Source organism: Dermacentor albipictus, chromosome 3, assembly GCF_038994185.2.
Source record: "Dermacentor albipictus isolate Rhodes 1998 colony chromosome 3, USDA_Dalb.pri_finalv2, whole genome shotgun sequence".
Taxonomy (NCBI): Eukaryota; Metazoa; Arthropoda; class Arachnida; order Ixodida; family Ixodidae; genus Dermacentor; species Dermacentor albipictus.
The window spans coordinates 46,261,374-46,273,661 of record NC_091823.1 but is presented as its reverse complement, the minus strand read 5'-3'; the positions used below and the strand labels follow the sequence as shown (position 1 = coordinate 46,273,661).

General features: G+C 42.3%; 1 protein-coding gene across 1 annotated transcript in view; it reads right to left on the bottom strand.

Moving 5' to 3' along the window:
• LOC135898175 (uncharacterized) overlaps positions 1–9,712 on the bottom strand; it is a 28,626-nt gene extending 18,914 nt beyond the window's left edge. The window contains exons 1-5 of the mRNA XM_065426986.2: positions 9,380–9,712; positions 8,714–8,922; positions 6,034–6,208; positions 2,723–2,983; positions 1,424–1,527 (exon numbers count right to left, since the gene is read on the bottom strand). Of these exons, the coding sequence (XP_065283058.1) occupies positions 1,424–1,527; positions 2,723–2,983; positions 6,034–6,208; positions 8,714–8,922; positions 9,380–9,470 (840 nt within the window). The 5' untranslated portion in view covers positions 9,471–9,712. The remainder of the gene's footprint in view (positions 1–1,423; positions 1,528–2,722; positions 2,984–6,033; positions 6,209–8,713; positions 8,923–9,379) is intronic.
• Between the last annotated feature and the right edge of the window lie 2,576 nt (positions 9,713–12,288).

Genomic DNA, 12,288 nt, shown 5'->3' with positions numbered 1-12,288 from the left:
TCTAAATGAGTGCTTATAAGCGCAGAGTAACCTTTAACAATACTACATCGAGCAGACTGAGTGTACGATGAAGACCTTTAAAAAAAAAAATGCAAGAACCAGCTATCAATAACAGCTTTCCGACTCCCAGTTGCTGTTTTCAAAGGGGCCCCTAGCTGAAGACCTGGTCGCTCATATCAAGCAGCTTGTTTCAGCTAGTGTGATGTGATGGTGCTCATATTCGTAAATCAACATGTTTTGAAATATTTTGGCAGCATTTTATGTCAGCTCTGTGTGGTTTACCCAGTGTTGAAGCAAACAACCAACTGTGGTCATATGTGCCTGTGTGAACAAACAAACTGCTCAGATAAACCGGTACTATTCAAACACTGAAAGTTGCACGCACTCTAACTGTTTCTTGCCGTGAATATGCTCAATGCCTTCTTGAGAATTGAAAAAAAAAAAAAACAGCACGGGTGGCAGCTGTGTTGGCGCAGGGGGCCATTGTGTCGTTGCAGTGCAGCAACAAAATCGTCTGACTTGTCTGCCAACGATTCCACTGCTGCTGATGCTGCCTTCAGCCACAGACCAAAATCACCGCTTTGCTGGCCTAGTGGGATTGGGAATAAACCTATCTAAACTACTCTAAACTACCAAAGCAAGCCGATGACACCAGTGATCGTAGCCTCATCTGCAGTGGCTCCCCTAGTGCCAGCTGCTGTCCCTTATAGCAAACTTGGCCTGAAGTTTTACGACCAGCAGAAAAGTATTAAGGACTGTGGTAACACCTTGTCCATTTTCACAAGCTTCTGATGAATTTGTAGACTGACAGTGACTCACAGTAGGGTAGCTTTCAAAGCCCATACCTCACCAAGACATGACAAAAAGCATTAGATTACTGTAATTAACAAAAAATGCAAGGAAACATTGTCGCATTTTAGCAAAAGATTGAGCAAGAGGTGCATCTGTGTGGCAATGTATATTCCAATAAAGCACAGTTGAAAGTCCAGGGTACACCCGTGTCAAATGCCTCTTTCTTGTGTACGCGTCCCTTGTGTATTCACTGGTACCCCGCTTTTCAAGTTCATCGTGCACTATTGAGCCTTTCAATTGTTGGCCAAGTAAAAATGAAACAAAATGTTTTTCTATGAAGTTTTTCTTTTCATATACTGCTTTACTTTACTGACACTCTCACTGTTTCATTGGCCAATGTTTTCCAGGACGTAAGACCTGAAAACAACACTAACTCATTGCACTTCTTTTGCTAATCATATCAAAATATTCCATATTCACAAAAAAGAAAATGACACCAAACCTGCAACACATTCCCATTGTTAAAATAAAGAAACAGAAGGAGTACTTGAAGTCACAACTGTCACAAACTTCACATACCCTTTCAGCTTGTCTTTGGAATCCCTATCGGTGCAAAGATGCAAGTGCTCACCTTTGGCAGTATCTTATCAATCAGAGACTCACAGCTGGATTCCTCATCTTGGTTGCATTCACCATTGCTGAGAGGTGAACTGTCAGTGTTGTGATTTGTGAAACCTAAGGCACAAAATAGTGGCAGGCATTAGCTTTTATGTTTAACCAAGACATGAGATGTAACAATGTCAAGCTGTTGTTTGAACAACTTTGCAATCAAGATGGCAGTTTTATGACTAGCAAGCAAAATCGATGCACCCCCCCAAAGCACGACAGCATATTTATTCCAATTACCTTAATGAATGCCAAAGAAAGCAGTTTCTGTGTTTCGGTCTACTTTCTTGAATATTTAAATCTCATCTCTATCTCAAATCTTAATCTTGCACGGTTTGAAGTGTCCACACTTCAAAGTGGGCTTGAAGTGTGTTGCACAGCCACACATGCTGGAGTGCAGAGTGGGAAAAGCGAGTTCAGCAACAAACGCGTGATTAATGAAGCAGCACAAGTGGCTTGGGAACAGTGCGTATGTGTGAGCGAGCCATCGGCGGCCTTATCTGATAAATACACAAGATTCGAGGAAAGAAGCACGTGCAGCGGGTGACAGTGACTGATAAGGGGTCTTTTGTTGTTTTTTAGATCGTTTTTCATATAAAATGTTTCGTGTAATCTTTTGTAAACCATGTATAAATACTACGTACCTACCAATAAATTGTCCGTTGGAAGTCAGCACTCGTCCTATCTTGTTTTTGTCCCCATGTTGCCTCTCGTGCTGTATGGGCTCACTATGAATTATGAACTAGCCTAGTCGACCACCTTGCTAAGTTAAATAACAGCTCTGCAGACACTGTGGGCATCTGGTGGTAAGCGGTGCAAGTTCGCATGCAGGCCAGAGATCTCTAAACTGATTTCACACAACACAGTCTAAAACTGATAGCACTGTGCAGTCAGGGTTGCATGAGTGATGGCTACACTGCATGGCGACATACCCTGGGGTGTGCAACTGGCGAATGAAAGATGCTCTCACATTTTTGAGCATCACAAAGTGTTCATTCTTGCAGTTAAGCAGAATGCAGTGAAAAAAAGATGGGCAATATAACTAGACTATTAAGATTCATTTACTTAAACTGCCCAGTTTTTTTCCAACATTTTCATCCCCCCCCCCCCCCGATCTGCTAAACATCAGTTGGCAACTATTCTCACTAATTTCACTGCTTCAGGCTATCCTAAGGCAAAACCGAATAAGCAATTGATGCTCACATAATATATTAAAAACAAGAATGAAAAGCCACACTACAGCTTTACATCACTCTAAACTTACTTGGAGGTGTAGTGTGACTGTTGTATTCAGGAGAGAATGCTTCAGGAACAAATACTCCATTTCTTGAATTTGGTGGACAAGGCAGCGCAGCTTGCCCAATAAGGATGCTATCCTTGACTGTGGTGCCACTGAGACAAACTTCTGAATCCAGGCTGGATACACCAGAATCGATTGACGAAAGCGGGCTCTGCAGGTCTTCTAACTTCTGGTGAAGCCTCTCCTCGAAATAGCAGATGCCATAAGGGGGCTCCATGAGAAACCCTGCATAACAGGAAGTGGCAATGTAGGTTTAACTCTTGCATCATCCCTCAGTCTAACTAAGCAGCACTGTCCCAGAGAGTCCCAGAGTGTCAACAGACATCGTTTTTATATGTATTAGAGAGGTTTAGCGTGTCTGGTATTCGGATAAACGCAGTTGGGGTGTTGGGGCGGAGCCATAAACGAGAGCGTCCTGCATGGTGCATCTACCTGGCGGCGCAAAGCTCAAACTGACAAAAGCGGCTAATATTGCTGTAACCAAGTCTATTCTACTTCGCTGCTGGTGTAAATTTTCGGCACTGGCGTAATTATGTTGCTGCCAAAAATTTATACCAGCAGCAAAGTAAAATACACTTGGTTACTGCAATATGAGCTGTTTTTGTCTGTTTGAGCTTTGCGCCACCAGGTTGCAGCACCATGCAGGCCGCTCTAGTTCATGGCTCCGCCCCAACGCCCCAGCCTGCGTTTATCCGATTACCGCACGCTGTAAACCTCTCTATTAACTGCTTTCAATAAGAATAGTTTCATGTGCTTTACTTCATATGCTTGATTTCATGTTTTAAAGAATGATAACGAATGATAACGCAGCAAAGATCAGACGTTGATGGCGCTGCGAGCGCATGCGACCTCACTGCGGCTTGCGTTTGGGGCCGCTAACCTATAACGTGTTTCTGCTTGCGTACGCAAACGCAAACGCACTCAAGCACTAGGGGCCCCAACGCCTTGCGTCCCCTACACTAAAACTCTCTAATAAAACAGCCAGTCTTCTTTAAAGGGGCTCTGAACCACCCCTCGGGCTTGGTGAAATAACATAGTTCGTGGGTAGCATATGCTGCTGTGAACATCTCAGCCAAGTTTTGCTGTTGTATGCGGTGCGTGCTCGCAAGTGGAGCACAAAGTCACCTTTCTCCCAAACACACTCTTTTCAACAGAAGCCTGCTCGTCATTCTCTTATGGATGCTTTATTTCATAACAAAGCAGATTCCCATATGTGGCTGCTATTGGCAGCTGCGATCGGCTACGTAGTGTAGATACTGCGGCCACCACAGCGTGCCACCATGAGTCTACTGGCTAAGCACACTAAGGCTTGCTGAGGACAACCGCGTTTGGTTTAAGTTTATTGCGCTGTAGGCACCAAAATCGAAAGTCATGGCATCTACAGTAACATCCAGAATGAAATTTTAACTGCGCGCCACGGCGACATTTAGAAAGCAGAGTGTTGTAGGCACATCCCGCTCTGCCGTTGCCTTCGCGGTACAAAGCATTGAAGAAGGAACAGGAGCATAGCAAAGGCCGTGTTTGACTGCCTATAATTCTGCTTATTTTGAATGCATTCAAGTACTTTTTGCGGCAATGTATTTCTGAAATAGTCTATTTTCACTTTAAATGCCTTTTTCCACTTCAATAAAAAGTTTATGTCGCTGAAAATTAACCTCACTCAATATCTGATTTCAGCAAATGCAATTGTGCTGGGCACTCACGCTTATTACATTGTCATTTGCATCTTGTTTCATGATGATGCAATTACATAATATGGACTTTATGTATGTTTTGAGCAACAACTTTCTTATGACCAAGTTTTCTTGTTCAATATCTTGCACGAATACACTAAGAGAACTTTGCTCATTTTATTTTCATTACCCCTGCTAACTTAATATATTGTGGCATTACCAGCAGAGACCGCCTTGCTGATAGAAGCAATGGCTGTGCAAGCCACATGATCTTAACAAACATTTTGGACACACTATCACCATGTTTCGGTAGCAACCTGATATGTTACCACTCCTAAAGCTGTCAAAGCCACAACAGGCCACTACCAACAAACTGCAGCCATGGTGGCCCTTTCTCTGTTCATGTAGACTATTCCCAAAGGTGCTTTGCTAGCAGTAATAAGTCAATGCCAGCAATAACAAGTACAGTTAGCCAATTGCAACATCCATTGCTTCTGGGCTTCTGAATGTTGGCTCAAGTGACAGTAACTGTAGGATAGCAATTCAGACTTGTTCACATGCCGTGTTGGAATACTATTGTAGCAAAAAACAAGATGAGGATGTGAGAAGAGTACATGAACACACAGGCACGGCACTGTGTCATTGTGCAGTGCTATGTCTGTATGCTCACGTGCACCTTCAAGCTTGACAGTCATTAAGCTGCCCTTGCACCTTGACATGTACATGATGCCGGATTATTGCTCTTTGTTCAGCTTTTTCTTTTGTAAGAGTAACTATTTGAAACCACAATACAAGTGGTATTATATGCTTATGTGATGTAGTTGTAGCTTGATTTGTCTCTTTATGTACCTCAGCAACAGTGGTGCTAACCTCTGCCTCCACTCCCCTCCCTTTCTATTTTGGCACGCCCTCCAGTCTGTGGTACCACTGCTATTGACAATGCTCAGATGTACTGCCCTCTTTTTCCTCCTTGGCGTGCACAGATTCTCCAATTGTCAGGAGTATTTTGTTAATGATGTCAGTGCTCAAGTCAACCAATCAGGCTGCTCCTATGATCTCACTGTGTTTCTACTGTCCCTCCTTTGTTCTCCTCTGGTGATGGCAGGTATAAGATGTCTGCCACCGACTATTGGCTCCAATGACTGTTTTATTTAAGAAGCTCAACTCACAAAGCAACCGAACGGCTACGACAGACATCATAATGCAGTGCTTAGGACCACCTGAAGTTCTGTAATGTGCATCCAAAGCACATAGTAATTATTGTTCTATCATCACTCCTCATCCTTTACACCTGTGTGAAGGCCAAAGACATGCTCCTCTGGCCAACCTCTGCACTTTTAATTAAAACTTCTCGCTCTCAAGGCACACCACACAAGAGCATTTATGTTCCAGTCGATCAAAATACTACATGAAATTGAACCTATAGCCAAATGGTTGGTGGCACAATATCATAGCCACTGAGTCACCATGGTGGGTCATTGGGTCCTATTTTATTTCAGTGAAACAGGGCTGGCACTGCGAAACAATGGATGGAAGGCTATGCTTGAAGCTATGTGTAGCAAGGTAAGAACAGCCTAATGGCCTGCAGCACTTCTCCCGCACCTTTAACTTGCTGCGAGATCTTATTGAGGACATCCAAGCGGCCTTGTTCTCTCAAGATGTCAACCAGGTGGCCGAGACTGCAGCATTTTGAGCAGGCCTTTAGAGCGGGGTATAAGTACTGCAATGCTACCTGGAGGGGCATCAGCTTGTACCATTCAGCCCGCTGCTCCACACCCTGGTAACAGAGACAGATCATTAGTCAAAGCTACAGCTAAAGTACACTAAACAACTGCTCCTATAAAAATGCAATAGTGTACTTATCTCATTCATTTTTATTAGCCTTTATAAACTTGCTTGCTTCATTGACATTTGTTTTTTTTTGGCATCTGATTATTTTGTTTTAATTTGTCTTCGATAGTTTGTATAAAATTTAGGGCTACAATCATGACTACATGTCTAGCTATGCATGATACCAGTGAGGAAAATAAGGAGTAATTAAATATGCCTACCCCACCAAGCAATGACTTGGGAGCTCAGAGACAGAAGGCATGCCACATACAGGTTAGAAAATGCAGAAATATGCTGAAATAATGAAATAATCATAGCACAGTGCTATGTATTTATCAGTTAACCTACATTGTAATGTTGACCAGGAGTCCTAGGAGTGTAGAGATGACCACATTTAGGGGGTACGTAATCCAATTAATTATGTTGGTCATGTAAGGCCTGCAAGGACACTGAAGCTTTAGTTAAGATATAAAAATAGAAAAGACTAATTAACCAGCCAATTAAATATCTACAGAAAACCAAAAAGGGGTTCTAATGAGAAAGAAGCTTTGCAGATATAATGTTTTGTTAAATGTGGGCTGGAATTCAAGCTCTGCACTAGATTTCTTTCTTAGCTAAGCAGGAAAGCAGAAGACGGTGAGGCAAAATCGAATTAAACAACATAAGTAGAGAAACACAGATCTGTCTTTGTGTTGTATTTAAGTGGATGTCAATAAGTGAACCTTCTTCCACTTTTCAGGCTTCTGCAGAACTTTAGTAAATAGGAGAACGTAAATGAGTTCACCAGTCTTGAATGAATGTTTATTTTGACAGAAATAAAATACAAAGAATCTCTGTCAAAGAGGCTGACAAAAAGGCACGAATGCCTGACTAAGTGTCAGTCCCCTTCCCCGACCCATTCCCAGTGCACAAAACACTCAAGCACGCAGGGTAAGCATGGTACACAAAGTGGATGCATACACAAAAAAATGAAAAGTACATGAAATATGTAACAGAAATACTGAATTTGATTTGTGTACAAAAGAATGAACAGTCATACCTGAAGCGACAGCAAATACATGTTCACTTTTTTTTTGAAAATGTTTAGGGACGGTGATTCATTTATTATAGTGAGTAAGCCAGGGTGATGATTCAAAAAATCTGCAACTATGAATGCCTGCTTTTGCATGCCGTAATTGGTACGGATCTTGCCCTTGTTGTAAATTAATTGCCTTGTGTTATATTTATGTTCATTCGGGAGGTATGTTTTAAAGAAGGCGCTTTCATTGTGTCTTACCTCTTTAAATATTGCAATGGCTGTTTTTTTGTTAATAAGGTTTTCTAATGTTAAAATACAATTCTTCTTGATAAGAGGAGTGGAGTGGCTTCTATAGGGCGCATTCTCAATTACCCAAATCATGCGTTTTTGTAAGGTTAGTAAACTATGGATGTTAGTTTGCGTCGTGGTATACCACACAGATAAACAATATTGGAGGCGCGAATGCACTAGGCTATAGTATAATTGTTTTTTTTAATCTAGAAGGTAATAGACGTTTAAATTTATTAACAACACCGATGGATCTTGCAATGCTGGTTTTAATGTTGCCGACATGACTGGACCAGTTTAAGTTTTCTTCAAACGTAACACCAAGGAACCTCTGGCACGTAGAGCGTATAATGACCTCATCACGAAATTGTAAGACTAAGTTATCATCAATACCTTTGTTACGAGGCCGAAAAATAATGTATTTTGACTTTTTAGTGTTTAATTCCAATTTATTTGCTCTAAGCCAGTCTGAAAGATTACTGAGCCAAATATTTGCTTCTTCCTCAAGAGTAAGCAAGTTTCCACCAGAAAAGAAGATGTTAGTGTCATCAGCATACATAATTATGTCAGGTGTTGGAGGCACGTTTGTGATGTCATTAATGTATAATAAAAAAAGAAGTGGCCCTAGGATGGACCCCTGCGGAACACCGTATTTGATTTCACCCATTGCCGATTTGGAATGACAAATGTATGTGTACTGTAGTTGGTTGGTTAAATAATTTTAGATTAGGTTAAGAGCAGTTCCCCTAATGCCATACTCACTTAACTTTTTTAACAAGATATCGTGTTTAATGGAATCGAATGCCGAAGGCATGGGCAGACAGTCACTTCAATGATGCTCATCTACTAATACGAACCTTATCGTTTAATGAATGACTTGAACAGAAACTGGTACCAAATCATTTGCAAGATATTTTCCAAAGAAGCCAACTTGGGGCGGTCACTCTGGGTTGTCGTCTGATCACCATTATGGCATACAGCCAGTCAGAGATCAAGAAAGTTCGTAAGGAGGGTTATGAAAGTAATTGTTACAGGTCAAGTCAACTGTCACAGGTTATGTACGCAGGTCAGAAAAAATTATGAAGTTTTGAGCTCAGAGGGCCGGAGTTCTACGCCACGCAAAAGCGTAAAGAATAACACACTCACCTCCAGTTCGGAGGCGGGAATACCCAAAGCACAAGCAAAATCTTTCCATGATGAGCCAGGGAAGCAGGATGCCACAACGGGGCTCAAAGACGCAGCCACTTTTCCATAATCAATTTCGTCAAGCCAATGTTTGTTGACTTTGTAGAAGTGCAGCAGCTGATCGTTTGCTAGCCGCCATTCACGAAATGCTTCAGCTTCCAGGTCATCACCTGTGTTAAAAGGTTAACCACAAACTGCGTTCGCATTTGATGTTCTTCAAGAATTCAAAAACGAAAAAGTACAGAGTCCTTGACTTGCACCGATCGCAGACAAAATCGGTACAAAAAGTTACGTTTACAGAACTTGTTCACGTGCACAGAACACCTGTCACTACGGTACTATGTGCAGAATTCTATCAGTATTGAAACACAACGGCCGGAAAACGCAGCTGCAAATGGCACGAGGAGCAACTTTCAGGGCACAGCTGAGCGCAACATCGTTGACATCATTTGGCAAGGTTTCTCTAAAACTCAGCCTGTTAACGGCTTGAACTAAAGTCACGTTCGCCGCAGCAAAGGCGGCGGCATCACATAATCAAGCCACGCAACAAATGTTCGCGCGGCGCCCAGAACCAGTAAACAAGTCTCCACTCAGATCACACCATAGCGAATATTTTCCCTTACTCACACAGCTTAGTTGTCCGTTGTCGTGGTGTTTTAACATCCGTAATAGGCTTTTTTGGTGCAGTTACCACCACGTCTGCCCGTAGCGTCGTCATGCCGGGACCTCGGACCAAAGTTGCAGGTTGCGCCACAGATGATCAAGATTGAGCCCGCGGCCAAAACACTGAAAATAGCAGTAGCACTGTGACTAGCAGTACTTAGTTTACAAAGGCTGATAGCTCAGCCATTTAATAGTGAAGCGGTGAACTTTTACAGATTTCACAACAGAAACAGCATACAGCTTGTTTTTTGCGTCCTGTTGACAGGAACAGGAACAGCTACCCTTGTCACGTGACAATCGACGTTTTTGTGTACTGTGGTGCAGCCGTTCCGTAGGGGTAGACCATTCTTGCATGGATCTACCGGCGTGTCATCTAAACAACTCTTCCCCTAGAAGTGTTCTAGTATCCTCGTTTGTTCTTATGCTTCTTGATTAACCCTTTTGAACTGCAGCTGTGTAATCATACACCGTAAGTTTTATTTTCGCTCCGTACGACGTAGGTAACCAATAATTATGTGTGATGTGCTGATAAAAGCCATTTCAGGTATTATTAAGTAGAAAAATTGTTGCATTTCCGAGCTGCATTAAGTTTTTGTGCTAATGTAAAGCAGCCCACTTGTTTTGCTTCATTGGACTAATCAACGCAATTACAACAGTGCAACTCTCGTTACGTATACGGACATGTAAATAATATTATTTGATATTTTCACTGCATCACTGTTTTTACAAAAAACACAGGGTGGGCTTCCTAATGCAGACTACTACGCCGGAAGTACGGATTCTAGTGTTTATTTCTGGTCAGAAGTTAACGTCCGTGTTACAGAATGCACGCGGTAAAGTAACGAAAGACAAAGACGAAAACCAGCCACAAAACTATATTTGCTATAATTGTTTTCTATTGTGCAGTTCAATGCATGAATCACTTCTTTGCCAACATTGCTCGTTTTCCTTCGCCCTTCTTCGGTCTTCCTTTGCCTCGTAGCCTGCGAAGACGTCTCATTTCTTCTTTGAAGTCCTGATGTTCGTCTCTGTACAAGCCATGCATTCGAAGACGAAACATGAGAGTGGTCAACTGGTGATGCGGTGGATACCAGTCCACGACCTCAGGGTTCAGGTCATGCGGGACGTCGCTGAATAACTGGACAACGCGCATGGACTTCTTGTTCGTAGGACGAGAAACTTCTCCGAAGATGCGCGCCCCCAGCAGCGCCATCCTTTTGGCGTAGTTCGATATGGAAGACATGAAGGCAGTGGACCAGGGTGTGCTCAATGAGTGAGCGTAGTTAGCAAAGGAAAACAGTTCGGGCGCAAGGCCGGTCGGCAATGAACACGAGAGTCAACAGCACAGCTATAACGGTAGTAGACAGGCTGACGGCAGCACAGCAACAACCACATCCATGCGGAGCACTGGGCTTTTCTTGGCTTACACGCTGGCCATGCGCTGGTTTAGATTTTGGCTACCCATGGCTGAAAATATAAAAAATCAACAAATATATCTTGTATAGTCATAAATAAATAAATATTTATAAAAATTAGGCTTACTTTGATTACATGCATTTTATTTTATTTCTAATATTCGAGAAATGCCCAATGTAGTTTTAGTTTCGGTTCCACGGCGAAGCACCGTGGCAGCCACCGTAGCCGTGGTATTGTGACGTTGTGCAGCTCTATGCTACGGCTTACCGTGCTCATGGTAGAAAGTTAGTCTGGGGAACTCTTGTTAAACATTATGCAAACTCATAAAGGCGACGTAGAAAAAAGCAGCTTTGCTTGACCTCCGAGACCTTGGCCCGGCAATGAAGCCTGTGTGGCGTTAGCCAGTCTTGGAGACCATAATTTTTAGGTTGTTCACTATTGCTCGTTTTCATACATGCGAAATACGTTGTGCAAGATATCAAATGGATAGCAAAACCGAAAGAAATTCTATGGTTCATGGTAAACAGCGAATTACAAAACATCCGTTTCGTGGTAGATCACGAAAGCTTTAAAGCATGCATGTTTAACCTCGGTCGCCGTGACTGTCTGAAAACTTATTGATGACCAAAAAAATTTGAGGCTTAAAGGCTTGAACAGACACTAAAGGCAAATACTAAATCGACGTGGATTGTTTTAATACCTTTAGAGAAACCTCCCAATGCTTATTTCGTGCCAAGAAAGGACTTAGTTTACGAAAATATTGTATCTGAAGGGTCCCAATATTTCTTGCAGAATTTCTGGCAGTTATTCTCGCTATGAGAAAATTGGCTCCACAAAGTTTTAAAGTAATAGTTGTTACTGATGCGTTTTGGGTTTGTGCTCATTTAACTTCTAATAATCGGTCACACCTTCTGAGTACATTTTCGACGCTTGCCCCGAACTATTTGTCTGAAGTTCGCTTTGTCTGGATCCTCTGTCATAGTGGAATCTTTTCAAATTAATCAGCTCACTCGCTCGCATCCTCATGACTAAATGGTCCAGGAGCCAGATAACAGGTGCTAGATTTAAACGTTTTTTTTTTAATTTTCAAATTGTGGTGATTCATCTCTACTTTCCGCAGGTGATTTCGGACACCTAAATTTGCGATGGAACACGTGCAAATGCCTTTCACAGCAATGCGAGATGACCTTAACAAGCTTATGTTGTACAATTCCCCGCCTAAATTTTTACCTCCATAGATGTGGTTTATCCATAACCAACCTCTGCTCTTTTTGCAATGTACCAGAAACTATGAACCATTTGTTTATTTCTTGCCACCGCTTCTCCTCCCTCCGCAGAATGATCCTCTTATTTCCAACTGGTAAGCTGGTGTTATAGCGCTTACTGCACCTGGAATCTTGTCCTTTGGCGCTTGTCAATTAGGCACAAGCCAAGGGTCAATGATTACTGCTACACAT